The following is a 17,967-nucleotide window of genomic DNA, read 5'->3' on the forward strand; positions in this document are numbered from 1 at the left end:
ACATACCCTAATACAAAAGGACCAGGGGCCATATTAAGAATATGTTCAGTGTTCATGATCAAGTTCAGAAAAGGCTTGTGCACCACTTTTTCTGAAACTGTGCTACTTTTAGCATTTACTTTCACTCAAAAAACTTCCAAGTTAGGCAATGAGCTTTAGGCAGTGCAGCTCAAAACATGAAAGGCAATTATTGTTCTGTGTTTCCTAATTTCTGCAGATTGTGCAATTGCAGGAAAAACAGGTGCATAGACCAGTTCTGAGCCTATGTGTTAAAGTAGGAAGTGGTCATGATAGTGATACAGTCCAAGCATCACCAAGCTCAACTTTTATTCCAACTTCATACCTTGGAAATTATGGTGCTGAAACAAGGCTTGACATTTGCAACATCATTTGTACAAATCCCCATGACTGTATTTAATGAAAACTTACTGAACTGTGTTTTTCTCTCATCCCAAGATGGGAAATGCACTAGAATGGTACACAGAACAATGAGGTAAAGTGCCATGTGCAACTCACACCCAAGCAGGGTAGGAACACAGCACTAAACTGCTTTAAAAAAGTCACATGATTATAAAATATCAATGATAAGATGCCCTTGTGCTAGTTTTCAAATATGCACAAAATCCTGTAGACATGGCCCAACAATCTCAAATGAAATTCATTCACGGTGTGAACTGCACAGGCAAATGTACCAAGAAATCCTGAAGGTTCTAGCACAGTTTACTGCCACCTATGTCCCCATAGCTAACAGTATGCATATTCATTCCGTGATAAGCTTCTCCTCTATGACCAGGCAAGGCAGGAATAGGACCACATCAGACAGTAATAATACATCTATTAGCCCAGTTCCTCCTCAGTATTTAGAGACAAAGGATGAAGCAGTGTGATACCGGCTTGCTATAAAAGAGCACATAGCACTCCACAATATATATCTCATGGTCGAAGTAGAAAATCTTGATTAATCTGATATTTGCCTCTTGCCTAAACAAAGAGCAACAGAAGAGAGTTACATATCCACCATTAACATTTAATCTACTACAATTAAATCTCAATAAGTGGCAAGCATGTCTCCAACCATGCTTGACATGGGTGAAGCTGGAATGCTGAAAAGATTGGTTTGAGTACAGTGAAATTAGACAGACAGTGAAATGAAATAGTGAAAAGTTACTTGAACAAGCAAATTCAAGGAAAGGGTTCAAAGAATGGACTTATGAACAAGAAACCTGGGAGGGATAATTGACAATATGAATGAAAAGGGAAGGACAGAGATAAAGGCAATTATTTTCAAAGCACAGAAAACACAGCATTCCTGTGATTTTGCATGAGGTGGAAAAGCGCGTAAACACCAGGAACCGCTTTTACTTTTTAAAAACATTGGAAAGCACTCGAAAAATCCCTCCAGAATTCACAACAAACAGAAATTGAAAACAGGATAGCCCAGCAATTCATGATATGCTTAGACAGGAGTGATTCATACTCACACTAAAGTGAGGAATAAAACTGGAGAAAATTCATAGCTGTTCAATTGTGCCACTTTCTGAGAGCATATCACAACACTTCTCACTGCTCAAATTCCAAGCATCCAATTGATTTGATAGTTGGAAAGAGAGGTCAACCTCAAATCTCTAGCTGGATGAGACCACAGAACAACATGCACAGGCAGATAGGTAAACAGCGAGACAGCTATTCTTTAAGTAATGGATATGTTCCCCCCATAAATTATAAAAAATGACCACTGTCTCCTGATCCTATATGCAGCCTTCAACAAAGCTGAGGGTCAGACATAGCTATACAAGCACTGTAAATATACACAAGATAATCCAGAATTGCATATCAGGTACCTGCATGAAGCTCAACCTGATGGATATTGAATTCCTCTTTTTTGTTAATAGGTCCAAAAAGCCACAAACCCATCGATCTCTTTAACATAAACCTGGATGACATAACCCATGCTAAAAGACAAGGCAATATCTCTTCCTTTCACCATTGACACAGATCTCAATATCAAATAGCACACCAAAAAGGAAAGTGAAACTGACTGGTACAAGTTCTCCTGCCTGAAGAAAGTAAAACCCTTTTTTCCCAGAAGCCAGGTTCAGAACAACATCGCAAACCATGGTATTGTCCCAGCTGGATGGAGACAATACTTTCTTCAAGGGCCTCCAAGATACCACTTTGAGACATTAAACACTGAGGCGTGTCTCATTAGGGCTTCACAATTTTTGACACAATCTGCCCAGGTTTAAAAGAACAGAATTGATTTACCCGGGACCATATCATCTTCAGGACAAGCTACACCACCTGGAGTGGCATCAGAAATGATACTCCAAACATACTTTGCCAGGAAACTAATGACTCGGGCAGGCGGAGTCACAACAAGACCCAGGATGTTAACAGACAGAGAAAATGTACAAGAAACATAACCCCAGGTGTTCCCAGGTGCAGGACAATATCATAGTGGGTATGAGAAACAAACCATTCATCCTGCAATTACTGAAGAAACAAAAGAAACATCACTTCAAGGAGCATAACTCCACACACACACAATAGGACGTATTTGTTTTCTGCCTCAATGTGGATGATCTGAATTAAACTCTGGGACCTCCCCTATTGTTCATTGCTCCATTACTTGCCATATAGGTGTGCACTATCCAAGAACCACATTATACATTCTGCACTTAGATAAATCATGACTGGTAATGCAAGCAACCAATCTAAAGGCGCACTGAGAAACTGTGAGACACTAAGGGGAGTAACATCAAAACACAAGACTGGTTGTTTGTATGCAGATAGTGTAGGAAAACATCTAACATTCCATTTGAAATGAACATCTCAAAGCAAGTGCTGGAAAAAGGAGCATGATCAAGGGCTTATGACCTGGTAACAACATCATTATATGAAATGTACTGGCTTTCAAATGATCCCTTCTAATAGACTTCCAGAAATTAAGATCTCAACATTTCACCCAAGGTGACTCTGTCACTTAGAAATAAAATACGTCAGAAAACTCAAGGTTATCACAAACCATACAGGGTCCTGGTTCCATCAATTAGGATGTTCAGATGAAATATATGCTCAAGAAGGGGGACGGCTAGGGCAGCTGGGAATTTTTCCTTCTTGCTTATTTAAAAGCGTGGAGGTTCTGGGTAGCAGTGTTACTCTAGGGCCCAAGTGGCGTAACCAGGTGAGGGCACTAATGGCCACCGCCTCCCTCCTGCAAGAAAGGAAGTGAATAGGAATGATTAAGGCTTTCTTGAGATAGTTTGCATAGGGGCAGTGTGATGTGAAGCACACTGTACCAATTAATAATTTGCCTGCAATATTTTGACAATATAGAGCAATTAATCCAAACCTTTGTCTGTGTCTTCCTTCGTATCACTCCTGATGCAGCAAGGAAGTGACAGCACATGCTTACGTGTGCTCAGCTTATATTTGGTATGGAAATTGCAATGTCTTGTGAACCCTCACCTCTTGTCTACATTCCAAAACACGAGACAAGCAGTCTAACTTGCATCATGGGCACTCCCATGGCCATTGGGATCAGAGTGCATTGGATGCTTTATCCCATGAAAATGATGTTCACTCTGGATTAAATATATTTTATTTCTACAGTTAAATACTCTTGGACATAGCCCGAGCTTAAACATCAATGACACAGGACAAAGACAGAAAAGTATTTTGAGACATAAATAAGTGCACAAGTGAAACATGCACATTTTGCTTCAGTTGTCACAATGTGAGTTGAGCATTTCAAATCTATGTTCTGAAAATAATCAAGAGTATAGGGATTTATGAAAAATATTTGTTCGAAAAAGCCCAGCTCCACGATAACACACCCATAAATTATATGACTGTACCTTGGCCCAGTAGGCTGTGGACTGAAGCCTGTCTAAGTCTTTAGAAACACAAAAAGTGATAGATTGAATCCTTGAACACCCTGGGTCGAATCTCAGTCATTTGTTTCTTTGCTAGTCGGTACAATTACAGACTAAGGACAAAACTGGTCTGGGGTTGCAAGCGTTCCTGTTCAGATGTGACTTGGCCATTAAGATCAGACTGGACTAATTCTTTTTGGAACAGGGCGAAGGCTGATTTTCAAACAGCACATCCCTGTCTGCAGTGCCACAGTCAAAGGAAAAAGATTGCTAGAACAGGATCCAGAGTAATTATAAGTGGCAGAGACTAAACAAGATGTTTTCGATCACTTTTTGTTCTTCTCGTTTTAATGCCCTATGTGTAATAGAAATACACAGATTTAGGTTTCCTACGTCACCAGAGGATACAAGCTGTACTTTAGTAATGAGACCCAATATAGCCAAAAACTGGACTTGGAATTCTTGTGTTCCTGTTCTAGAAGGACATGGTCTGGTAGTTTGGGCTGTATTGTTCCAATTGTAGCTGGTCCAATGCAGCATTGTATATGGCCAGTCCCTGTACTGAGTGCGTTGCTGAGTAAAAACAAAGTGGTAGGCTGGAATGCTGCTAGAGTAATTAATAGAGCATGAGATTAGTTCAAGAGTTTCATCTATCAATTTTTGCTCTTCTCAAAGAGATGCCCTCAGTATATGTAGATGTAGCTCACTGTGGCATGGTACTCTAGCTGAACCACCACACAGATAAAAATTAAAGTCGGCAGAAGCCAGTCTGTACCCATTGAGAGGGAGCTTGCCAGATAATTGTGGTAGAATGTTGCCATTACAGAAGGATTAAGGCTGATTTGCATATTGCTGGTCTCTATCTGCATGGACACAGTGAGCAAAAAATGATGGAATGAAAAGCAGGTCGGAGTATTACTAGTGGCTGAGATTAATTCAAGTGTTCCATCCATCAATTTTTGTTGTTCTCAAAAGATGCCCTAAATATGATGGGCAAGACCAGGTGTTGGTTGCATTAATTGCTATGTCGTTAGAATCAAGGTGTGTCACACTGACAAGGCCCAGTCTAAAGTTTCTTATGTTCACATTCAGTGTTGACATGCTGTAGCAATACGGGTTGGAATGTTCCTCACGTAGCAGACTAAGGCTGATTTGTATAGAGTTAGATACCTGTCGGTATTGTCACATTGACCAAACAAGATGGACTTCAAGGCAGCTTAAAGTAAGTATCTGAGGCTAAGATGAACAGAGGCACTTTATACAACACGTATATGTCTTCCCTTAGAAGTATCCTGAGAGAAACAGGTATGTGCAACACAGGGCCCCCACAAGGCCAAGCCTGGTCTAAGGTTACTTGCAGTTGGACCAGATGTGACCTGTCAGTTCAGGCTGGACGGTTCTACTGCAGCAAAACCAAGGATGATTTGCATATTGACAAATGCTTCCCTGAGTAATTTACCAGTGGCTGAAAATGAATCCAAGCATTCCACCAATAACAGATTATGGTATTCATCTTCAGATAGCCGTATGGCCATTAGCCTTGATTTCAACCTTTATCTCTCTGTATTATAGAATGCCACTACCTGCAGTCAATCAACGTGGTTTAGTTTACAGAACTCAGAGGGAGTGCTATCTACTAGATATGCAGATCATAAATTGCTGATCCGACCCCTATCTCAAAGGCCTACCATAATGTCCTGCTTTTAAATTGTTTAAATCGTCTTTCTTAGGATTCTTCCTAGATGTAGAATATGTTTCCTATTGTTTGAGATTCACAAACATCTCTAGGAGTAATTTGAGAAATCTACAACAGTACATTCATGGAAGTACTCCCATGTGCAATATTAACTCATGGACTGGAATGTGTAGTTGTAAAAGTAACATTTTTACAACATGTTTACTTCTGGAGAAACCCCTTTCACCCCACATTCTCATGCCATATATATCGTGCTGTTTCTTTCCCAGTCTCACCCTGGAACCTCAAGTACTTCAACCTCTTTTGTGAGTAACTTCACTAGTAATTCTGGACTGGGAATGGCCATGCAAAATGTTTGTGAATATGTATAGATGTCCAGACTTGGTCTGGGCAGCTCCTATATATTCCTGACTATTCCACTAAATATACAGAAATAAAAAAACTGTCTCAGTGGTTAATGTTTTGCCATCATAAGTGGTCTTTGCTATCTACAATTTGCCCTTTATAGTGCACCTCACTCACACCTAGTTATCTTCAGTCTCCAACAAATCTGTGGAATATTCAACTCAGTTTTTCATTCAAGATATATAAACTTTGAGTCCACAGCTACTGATGTCACTATCCTATCACTTGTCCAAATCCCATATTTTAAGATATATAATATATTTTTGGGAAAACTTCTTCCTGGCAAATGCCACTCACCCACTGTGTACATGAAGCCAAAATCAAACCCCTTCTGATCCATTCGCCATTTCAAACTGTATGCTGTTTTATACATTTCATGCAGACAATCCACAATTCTTTCTTTAAGCACAGCATGCATTGTAATATGTTTGCCTGAGTTACATTTTTGTGCACGTGAGTCTTGCCATTGTACCTAATATTAATCATCCTAGTTGTACATTTTTTTTACATGAAATGCAGAGTACAAATGATAGGATCAAAAAATGAATGAATTAGTGCCTTTTGTGTATTCCTTCACTCATGGAGTCACACATTCATTCTAGAGAGGCAGCATGATGTCAGCTGAATAAGTAACTAGCCCAATTCCAAGATCAACCGTGTTCTTAATGACATAATTGTCTGGATATAAAAATCATGGAGTGTCCAATGATGCTAGATAACACCACAGCTATTTCCAATCAGTTACTGCTGACAAATACTGCGGGAAAAACTTCTTAAAAATCTTTCTTGCAGACTAACTTTAAGGACTTCATAAATCTGAATAACAGACATGACTGGAATCTGAGATCTTGTAAAGCTAACTTGATTACACTAGAAAATAGAACTGGCTTATATGAGGAGGCAAAATCATCTCACTCATGGGTCCAGAACTATGAGATTCACTACACTAGAACCAGAGGAACTAACAATTCTGACAACCTTCACACTAAATCTGAATTTGTTGAATGTTTTCTTCTCACTTTCCTATACCTCTGGGAAAATTCTCCCCATGCTATGAAAGACAAAGCCCTCTCAGATACTAATGTTGCTTAGCTTGGAGCAGGAATAATAAATCTCACCCCTCCAAAATACAGTGTTTTCCCTACTGTTGCAGAGGTTGGAGTGATAATAGAAAATGTGATTCCTCCTCAGTCCAACATTTAACATACTGTTGCTTAGTTTGTAGTAGTAATAATAAATATGACCCCTCCAACAATGCTTTCCCTACTGTTGCCTAGGGATTGATTTACCTGTGGAGCACGGTATGCACTCATCAGGTCGATGGTGTAAAATACTCTGTCTCCTTGATTCAGTACATTTAGAGATGTCCACCAGCCCTGTGGCATGATCCGCCTTGACAGAGGTTCCTGCTAATGTTTTAAAAGGTTGATGGATGGCTCTCTCAAACATGATGGCGGCTCATCAACGTTTTTTACACCTTTTTGTTTTTTTAAAAACAAAATCCCAAAGCAATATTTTGTCTTTAAAAAAGCAAAACATTATGAGCCCCAAACCATAGGAGTTCTCTCCTATGGTGTGGGGGGGCTCTTTGGTTTACTGTCCCTCACCACAGGTTATAACACCATCCACTCTAAATTGGGCAAATGGTGTTTTATGTAAATCTCTGACAGCTCGTACTGTCAGGCCGTTTGAGGTTTATGTCAGTCACAAGCCAGAGTTATCTCTATGACTGACATACTTGAAGTCCGTCTGCCTATAAAGCAGGCGCGTGGACAGAGAGTTTGATGGAGAGGGTACTACATCACAATTGCGTTTGCCTTTCTGCCAAGCTCTAAATCAGTCCCTTAGTTTGGAGCAGGAATAGCAAATCTGACCGCCCAAAGTCTAATACATTCATCAGTGTTGATTATGTTGTATCGGGAATAGTAAGTGGTAATAGTAACTCTGGCAAACCAAAGTATAATACTTTCACCAATGTTGATTATGTTGAAGTGGGAATAGTATATCTGACCCCTCCAAAGTCCAACGCTTCACCTCCTGTTGGCTAGATGGGGTAGAATAGTAAATTTTATCACTTTGAAATCCAATGCTTTCCCTACTTTTGCTTACATTGGAGTGGGAATAATAAATATGACCCTTCCATTGTCCAATGCTTTCCCCACTGCTGCTTATTTTGTAGTGGAAATAGTGAATCTGACCCCTTCCAAGTCAAAAACGTTAATCAATATCGCTTAGATTGGAGTGGGAATAGTAAAAATGGCTCCTCTAAAGTGAAATGATTCCCTATTGCTTCTTACATTGAAGTGTGAGTAGTAAATCTGACCTCTTGAATGTTCAACACTCTCCCTACTGTTACTTAGGTTTGAGAGGAAATAGTGAAAGTCACTTCTTCATTGTCCAGCGCTTTCCCTACTGTTGTTTTGGTTGAAGAGACAATAGTAAATTGCACGCTTCCAAAGTCCAATACATTAATCAATGTTGCTCAGGTCAGAGTAGGAATATTAAGCCTGAATCCTCCCCCCGTACAGTGACTAATGTTTTCCCTACTGTTAGGTATGGATGGGAATAGTAAATCTAACACCTCCAAAGTTTAACACTTTCCGTTCTGTAGCTTACATTGGAGAGTCAATAGCAAATTATATGCTTTTAAAGAGGAACATGTTCCCTTCACTTTTTGAGTTCAAGGGGGGATGGTAAATTCTGTTCCATCACGTTGAATTTATATTTACATTTTTTGTTTTCATTTGGAATACTAGTTTTGTTTTGTGTATGTTTTTAGTGTAATGTTTATTTTAATGGAGTTTAATTGTTTGGTATTTATTTCAAATGTATTATGTTTATTATGTTGGATTTAGATTTTAGAATCTTTCCATTTTTGTTAAGATATATCTATTTTATCAATTGTAGTTTTTTATTCTAGTGTTTTTATATATGTTTATATTTTTTATATGTGTATATTATATATAGTGTTTTTAGTTGTTATTAATTATTTTTTACATTTTTAAAATATTAGTATGTATATTTATATCTTGTGTATTATACATGTATTTATTTTTGTTAATTTTAAAATATTTTAGCATTTTTTTAAATCTCTTTTTATTTTCATTTTTATTATGTTTAAATATATTTTTTGGTTTTTTTAAAATTACGTACTGTTAAATATATATACATACCTATAAAATCTTGGCATTTAGGACCAGAGTACTTTCTAGACAATATTTTTGCAGCATACATTTTAAACATGTAAACTCGATATTTAGCACTGAGATATTTTTGCTGTGACATTGGTATAGTATGATACTTTTAACATCAAAAGCCCCTCTCATATTCCAGAAGACTCCCAGAGGATGATGATGTCCAGCTAGGTCTCCACGAGATATGTTACTCCCATTTCTCAGCTAGACTGGTACCATATCCAAACCAGTGTGCTGAATGAAATGAGAGACAGGTCAGTGGCCACACAACCACATATAGTAGAAGTGCACATTTTCTTTAATCTTCCTACCAGTCAAAAACACTTTTGATCCAAGAAACCCTTACTGTGCTGTGCCTGTTTGAAACATCCTCGGGTCACCTTCGCTCTCACCATGACATTTACACCTTTAGTGCAAGAAAATAAATATTTTTTCTGGGGAGTGGGGCATTATATGTGGATCACACTGCTACAGTGTCAGAGCTGGTGATCAGCATAAGCTAAGCAAAAGGTTGGCTCTCATTTTCCCTGCCCATAGTTCTCTGAAAGATTTGTCCCTGTGCCATAAAACCACTGGCTTTCTATATTCGACATGACAGGATCTTCGACTCATTCCTTCTCCCCCTTACTCCTAAGCTAGGTTGTTGATACATATAGCAGCAGCAAGTGGCCCATCCTCTCATACTGAGTCCTCTCTATGGGAGATACAGATCTGCCTTGTTCACCAGGTGCAGCCAGGGCTTAATTTGTAAAATAATGCGTGCAGGCGGCCTGAGTTTATCTCAGAGGCCCGTGAGTGGTGCTATCAAAGATTGAGGTGGGGTGCCAAATACCAATACTGCTTAGTCTTGAATCCACCTCATGCCTCTTGCTTTCACTACCACACACTCTCTGCCCCTTTTATTTCACTAATGAATGTTCTTTTTCATCTCTGCTTTCTCTCTTTAACACTTTTCCGTTTTCCTCTTTGTCCTTGTTTCCTCTTTGTGTGTTTTCCTTTCGCTTGCTCTGGTTCACTCTTATGAAGAAAGTTAAGTGCCGGTGCCCAAAACTGAGTGCTGTATGACCCACCTGCAACCACCGGCTCAAAATAAGCGCAATGTCTCTCCCTGTGTTTCCGTGAACAAATTCTTCCTTCTAAAAGCAGGCATAATCTGTGTAGAGCAGTGCTTAATTTGAGCAGGTGGTTTCCGGCATTTAATTGTCAACACCGGCGCTTGACAATCTGCCACAAGGTGGCACAGTCTGGCTAATTTAGAGATGGCCACAACAACAGATAATTAATAATTCAATCTACATTAAAAATGACTACCATGTGCCACCCAAGCCTTTCTAATAGCTGTGGGGGCCTGAAATAATCCCAATTGTCACGCTTGTAGGAGTGAGATGATTAGTAGTTGTGTTGTTACTATCATTGGCAGCACTGGGAGGAGCAATGTGTGGTGCGCGCTGCAGTGGCCTCCTGACAAGAGCCCTGGCACTTATTTTTTCACAAATTGAGCACTGGTGTAGAGAAGCACAGCCAGAAAGAGGATTAAACATACGCAAAAGGGCCCAGTAATAATTAGCCCCACATGTTATTCCCCTTTTGGGCTATCCAGAATCAGAGCTGCATAGTATGGAAGCAGGAATTCCAAATGGAAACAGTAAATATAGCCAAAGTATTAACATGTCCCCTGTACCATACAACTCTGAATCAGGGCCATTACAGCGGTGTAATGAAACTTGAGAGGGCCCCCCTACAAAGTACATGGAGGGACCCCATTCCGGAGTCAGTCAGGAGCTATCAGCCCCTGAGAGCTCCTGACTGCACCTGACCACCTGACCATGGGCCCCTGAGAGGGCCCCATGGAGCTCGGTGCCCCCGCACCTCGGGGGCTGCAGTGGCATATGTTACATCACATAGGCCTTACAGTATACGGTAAATGACACTCTTCGCAGCGTCTGAGTACTGTGACCTCTGACTTATATCTTTGTTTAAATGCTTTAATAGAACAATGTTATACTGTGCTTCATTCAGCTGCTTGGGAGTGATTCAAGCCCTGCAGGCATACAGAGGTACAATAAAAGAAAATGCTGGTGCTTATGAAATAAGAGCAACCACAGGACATTTTGAAATAATATCAGCGAGAGATAAAAGCGTGACTGCAAGGGACACCGATGAACTCTTGTCACTGTCCCTCCGCTGCAGACGTTTTTGCTTGGAAGCAGAATGAATTGAAAATCAGCACACCCGTAGTCCCATTTATTTTTTTCAATGCCTTTTGAGGGGATTCAGAGTAATGGTCTTATAGAGTTTCAAGTTAGAAAATGCATTCAAAGGAGCAGATTTCAAAACAAATACAAATTGCACCCAAAATACCATTCAATGTCAAAAATAAAATAGGGTCGACCTGCAATGATCACAAAATATTTAGAAACATTTTTGAACCACTCTCTTTCCCACTGAGATCAATCACTGTACCCTGGTAATAATACAGTCATTGCAGGTATTTAACCATGTCACTTCCCCCACACTGAATTCCCGTCCTCTATATTTGTTTTCTCCTTTGTATGCAGGGTTATATTTTCTTGTTTCTCTGTCTACAGGCCTATCTTTTCTTTTCTGCTGGTCTGCAGGCTTATTTTTTATTTGCCCCTTCTTCTGCTTTCCTCAAATGCTATGCGGCATTGCATTTTACATTAAGGGCCTCATTATGATGGCGGTCAGATGAGCAACCGACTGACATTGCGTCAGGCAGGTGTCCGACTGACTATACGTCAGCGGTTACACCTGACCGATTACAATGCTACCGACACAGTGGAAAAGGGCAGTTCTCAAACATTCATGCACCGTGTGCCAAGCACCCAATAGTGCCTGGTACAGGGTGCATGGATGTTTGGGGGAGCACCACATGTGCCCCCCGAGCCCATAACGGAGGCCGGCAGGGGACGGGGCCCCTGCTAGGCGCCCCCAAAGTCGTATTCCGTCTGCCTTCACATGGCGGTTGGACTGCCATGTAAAGGCAGGGGAAAGAGGGTCATCGTAATCCCTACAGCGGTGCCTCTGCAGGCACCGCCCACATTGTAGGGATTACGCTCCGACTGATGATCTGACGGGCTCCTTGACCCTGTCAGAGATGTCAGTCTGTTCCTCTGCATGCTGCGCTCAAACTGACCCCATCATTATGGGTCAGTCGGACCGCAGTCTGAGATGTCAGATGGACCACCATCATTGGCCTGTCGGTGGCGATCCGCCCAATATCATATTCGGGCCCAAAGTGATGCTGTGACACTACCACTTTCTGTTTCTGATTCAGAGTTCTCCTCCATCCCCTGATGCACAAAGGGCCTGCACGCTCGTGGTGGAGAGGCCCTGCAGTCCTGGGAGAGTCTCCGCACTCGAGTTTAAATCTCCACAATGAGAATGCTCATTGCAGAGATTACCCCTGAGTGAGGTGACTTCCACAAGACTGCGGGTCTCCGCCTCAATTGCTGAGGCACTCTGAGAATCAAGCCCCAGGTCTCCTGGCCATGGAGTACTTCTCAACTCATGTCTGTATCTTTTACCCCTCCTACATCGTTTTTTTGCAGCCGCCCTCATGTAGTTTGCCTTTCCAATCTCTCATGTTTTTTCATGACATGTATGGTTGTAACCTTTTTACAAGCATTATGTAGAAGCATTATCTAAACTATACCTAGTATATTCTATTTGGCTCTTTGCTAAGTATTGCCTGGCACCAAATTGATAATTCTATGTGGAAGGAACAGACAAGTTAGGACTGAGGCACCCCCTCAATTTATCTGGCTATGGTGCCTGTCAGGCAGGTAACAGTACCAGAAGCAGTAAGGCATGTTTATTTATTGTTGTGAGTTCAGGAGAGTTCGGGCATTCTTATGCCACAAGTGTGCACTTTTCGTGAAATTTGCACCACTATTAAAGCCTATAAACATTATGAACATTTCCATTATATTATATACATTCATTTTTAAGAATCCTTTCAAAAGTAAAAAGTATTGTCACAATGAGGGTCAGGCAAAATTCACTGTCTCTGATTTGGTCATCCAGTGGTAGACCTGCCATGGATTTCCCCCTGTAAAAACGAGCCGCTCCACCACTTCTAAATGGGATTAGGGAACCATAGGTGTGGTAGATGGGCCATCGGCCATATTTTGGCAAATGGCTGTATTGCAAAGACTTTAGATGACTGCTTTAGTTAGCTGCAAACTCTATGATTGTCCTATATCAAGATGAACCTACTGCATATTTCTATTTCTCTGTCTCATATAAAATTAAACTTTCAGGTGATATGCTTGCTTAATATACAAACAGAATGATGACTGAGTCCAAGTACTTGTTGATCTGGCTACTCTTGGGCAAAATATCACTAAACTATTTTATGTTATGTCATAAGTTGTTATGTTAACCCCTTGCGTGCTCATGACGGAACCACGCCGTCATGAGCCACGGGCGGCGTGTGCTCATGACGGCGTGGTTCCGTCATGCTGCGGCCGCTCCGCCCACGTGTCGCTGATTCCCCGCCTGTGCGGGCGAAATAAAGAGTGGACAGAGTCGTGACGGAACCACGCCATCATGAGCACAGCTCGCCCGTGACTCATGACGGCGTGGTTCCGTCACGAGCATGACGGCGCCGCGCTCACCCCGCACCCCCCCAGCGCCGCGGCGGAATTTGCGCCGCGGCGAAGGGGTTAAGCTATGCTATGCTATGTTATGTTTTTTGTTATGTTGATAGTTATGTTATGTTCATTTGCATAGCACACATTATGCCTCTTTCAATAAATTATGGAAATAATTTTGCAAACTGAATGTGCTTGCAAACATTTTCTTATAAGTAATATCAGTTAATATGTCTTGTAGGATAATTACTAATTAACTAGTTTCTGTTTTTCAAGAAAAAAATGAGGTAACCTTGGAATATTTTCACTTATTTTGCTGAAACAACATGTAAATAGATCATGAAGAACAAAACTATGGGCCCGATGTAGGTGGCTAAATACCGGTTGGTAACCCTGAAATTCGGTAAATTTCAAGGTTACCGACCGGTATTTAGCCATTCCTAATGTAGGTGATGATTTGGTAAATACCGTAGCTGTATTTAGCGATTCGGTATTTACCGAATCGGTAAATGCAAAGTAGAAAGCACATAAAAGAGTGCTTAAATAATTCGTTAATTACCACCAACTTCAAGTTGGTGGTAATTAACGAATTCCTTTAAAAATGCACTTTTGAATTTTTTTTAAGTGCCATGTGGCACACATCGATGCCCTTAGGGCATGTGTGTGCGCCACATGTGCACACAGGCACATTTCAGGGGTGCAACAGGGTGTCCTTTGGACACCCTGGCCCCCTTGAAATACCTCCCGGTATTACCGATTTGGTAATACTGAATCGCTAATACAGAATGGCTTTACATTCATTCCTATGGGCCTCCAAGCCCATAGGAATGAATGGGTAGGTATTCCTTATTACCGATTCGGTAATAAGGAATGTTAAGGAATCGGTATTTTGTACCGATTCATTAGCTACATAAGAAATACCGATTTCTTAATACCGAATCGGTAAAATTCGGTATTAAGAATTCGGTATTTATGGATTATCTACATTTGGCCCTATGTTCCTAAAATGACTTGAGGAATAAAAATGTAGGACACTTTTACACCCGGTATCCTTAGGTTTGCACTATACTGCCTGCACATGCAACCACATCCATTTCACAAATGAGGTCACAGCTAAATCCAAGAGCCATATTCGCCTCCAACAACCTTCAGAAGACTTGTCAGTGCTCTCTTTGAGCACTTGCAGCATGTATTTCCCAACAGATCAAGAAAAAACATGACTTCATACCAGTCTCTTCTTACCACCTCAGCCTTTGCCCCCATTAGAATTCTGCATGAGAGCTGCCTTACTCAGTAATAAGGTCCCTGCTCAGGTCACATTATACTCAGAAATAAGCATCGCTGTGATTTGTCGAGTACAGAAAAAACATCTCTAGACATTTTAATTCAGTTTGTACTGCAAATATCAACGAAGCATTTTATTTTGCAGAAAAAATATGATCACTTATTTCTCTGGGTGATAAAAGCCCTGCTGAAAGAATAATGGACCACTTTTATGGCACTGTTATGAATGTGCAGATACTCTTTTAAATCAACTCTAATGTCAAAGCTTCAATAATTTCAGTGTCCCAAGAAATACACTAGGGGGCTTATTTACGAGCCCATTGCGCCACCGGAGCATCACATCTATGAGGCCACGCAAACCTACTATGCGTGGCTTTGAATGGTCTCATAGATATGGAGTAAGGTAATGCAGCGCAATTCGCTGTGTTTCCTTACTCTATGTTCTGGAGACGCTCCATGAGCATTGAGGTGGGTTTTCTCATGCAATACCCATGGATTTTGACACTGCCCCAGATTTACATGAGCATGTAAACCTGGGGAAATGTAAAATCCTTTCGCCTGCTGAGGCGAGGCATAATGAAGAGAAATGTCTTTATTTCTCCTCGTTATTTCCTCCTTCTCTGTATGCTGCATTCAACAGCACACGTAGAAAGAGGAAAAAACATCTTAGGTTTGTTTCTATGCTGGATGGTGACCCTTCCTGCCCAAAAACAACCCTGCCGACAATACAGGCACTCTTTCACCATAGTGCAAGGGTACCTGCATAAACGCTAGGCAGCCGGAACTGTGCCAGCGCAGAGAGAAAGGGCAGGAATGCACTATATTGCATAAATACTTTAGCGTAGGGCAGCGCAGCAAGATGACTTGTTGACCTACCTTACGCCAAATCTCCTTAAATAGGGGCCCAGACCACTAGGGTGTTTAGAGGGAGGATCCTCAAACTGATATGAAGGAGAAATCTGTGCTTTTCACTTATATTTACTAGTATTATGAAAAGATCAGGTGGTGTTGCATGACCTTAAATGCATCCCACTTGGCCTTAAAGTCATGTGCTGTGGGTCCTGCTATGTTATCTAAATTGGTTTGTCTCTTTATATGCCTTAGTTTCATCCTGGCGACCTGGGCAATGAAGTCTACTCGCGGTGGACAGGGCCAACAGAGATACAGATGGCTGATGAAAATTCCCGCCTCTATGCCTTCTACCATCTTTTGCACTGTCTTCGCAGAGATTCCCACAAGATTGACAACTACCTGAAACTCTTGAAGTGCACGTTGATGCATGGCAGCAACTGCTGAGCCTTCTCCCTGGTTGTCAATCATTCACTGAAACGCTATCGCTGATGGAAGGCGCATTTTGTCACATTGCCATTTTTTATTCAAGAAGAAACGCATTCCCTGCCACTGTGATAGAAAAATGCTTACTTTTATCTGGGTCAACAGTGCTTTTATTCTTTTGATAGCAAGGATGCAACTCCATAGAACTGTTTTCAATGTTTCAATTCCTGTGCTCGAGTGACGGGCAGAAAAGCCCGCGGATATTCTCTGACGCGCGGTTAAATGCCAGTCATAGAACGCCTACTCTTGCAGCATGAAGAATAAAAATATTGCCATAAATTGAATTTGTCTGTGGTTTTACTGTGAAGCAGTCTATGTGATTTAGAATGTGTGTAACCCAGTGCATGCTCTCATCACCAGTGTTACCGGCAAGATCTGAATACATTTATGGAACAAAGTGACTGAAGGGCAGTCAGAGGATACGATAAAATGCCCATTAATATGAAGCTACTTCTAACCAGGATACAGAAATGCCTTATAGGTAATTCTAGTTCTCTTAATGCCATGGCCATTGCAGAGGTGTTTTAACTGCAGCTCACCGTTGACTCTGGCACCAAATCACATTGTATTGGTGTTTTCTAGAATCATTGCTTAGAATATGCACCACTGTGAACGGCCACAGTTTCTTAGACTGCTCACTACCTAAAAAAATTCTACCATGGGTACGAAAAAACAGAGGACTAGATTTGCTAACATTTTGAGCCAGGGTGCATGCAACGACGTGCGATGTTCTATAATGTAAAGCAGTGCACAAGGCAATGCCGATCAACTTTTGTGTGCAAAAGCTATCTTCAATTGATAGCAGTGCCAGCTATGCGTTGCATTACAGATCAACAACAAGTATTAGAACATTGGAATGTTGGTAGCGCCATTGAAGCCAATGAGTAGCTCTGGGTTTATGATGGATGATGTAAGCCTTTGGCTCCAACATTCCAATGTTTGTCTTCATGTTTCTCCCTTTGTAATTTAGAACATTCTACCATCAGTGAGTGGAATGTTATAACAGCCTCATAGCCCTTCTGCCTCAGGCTATTCCGGTTGTTAAAGGCCCTCTCCCTCAATATAGGCCCTTGTCTGTGGCTCAGGCCAATAACTTGGGTTCAGGGCCTTTAATAACTGGTATATCCCTCGGCAGTGGGCTGTATTAGAACATTAGAATGTTGGGAGGTACATTGAAGACAATAGATTGGCTGAGGGACAATAATGCCTGATATAGCCCTTCTGCCTCAACATTCCATTGCTTCTCACTGTTTTTGTACTTATTAAATTGAGAATACTCTACCCCAAGTAGGTGAAATGTTCTAATAAATTGGTAGTCCTTTTGCTTTGGTTTATAACGGTTGTTAAAAGCCAGGTCGCTTGTTATAGTTCTGAGCTGCACTTAGGGAGGGAGCCTTTAAAGACTGCTAGAGACCTAGATAGTGGGCAAAAAATCTATATTATGTCTAAACAGCAATTTTATCGACCATTTAGTCTCATTCACAGTTTGCTGTTAATAGGCAACACAACTGAGTATTCAATAAATCAACAGCCCCTCTTAAATCCATATGATTAACCAAAGG

The 17,967-nt window shown here is 41.0% G+C and overlaps 1 protein-coding gene across 1 annotated transcript in view; it reads left to right on the forward strand.

The window, feature by feature from the left end:
* Positions 1-16,673, forward strand: part of PRL (prolactin) — a 91,505-nt gene extending 74,832 nt beyond the window's left edge. The window contains exon 5 of the mRNA XM_085606592.1: positions 16,175-16,673. Coding sequence (XP_085462718.1) covers positions 16,175-16,366 — 192 coding nt within the window. The 3' untranslated portion in view covers positions 16,367-16,673. The remainder of the gene's footprint in view (positions 1-16,174) is intronic.
* The last annotated feature ends 1,294 nt before the right edge of the window (positions 16,674-17,967 follow it).

The sequence above is a fragment of the Triturus cristatus genome, chromosome 5_2, assembly GCF_964204655.1.
Source record: "Triturus cristatus chromosome 5_2, aTriCri1.1, whole genome shotgun sequence".
Lineage (NCBI taxonomy): Eukaryota > Metazoa > Chordata > Amphibia > Caudata > Salamandridae > Triturus > Triturus cristatus.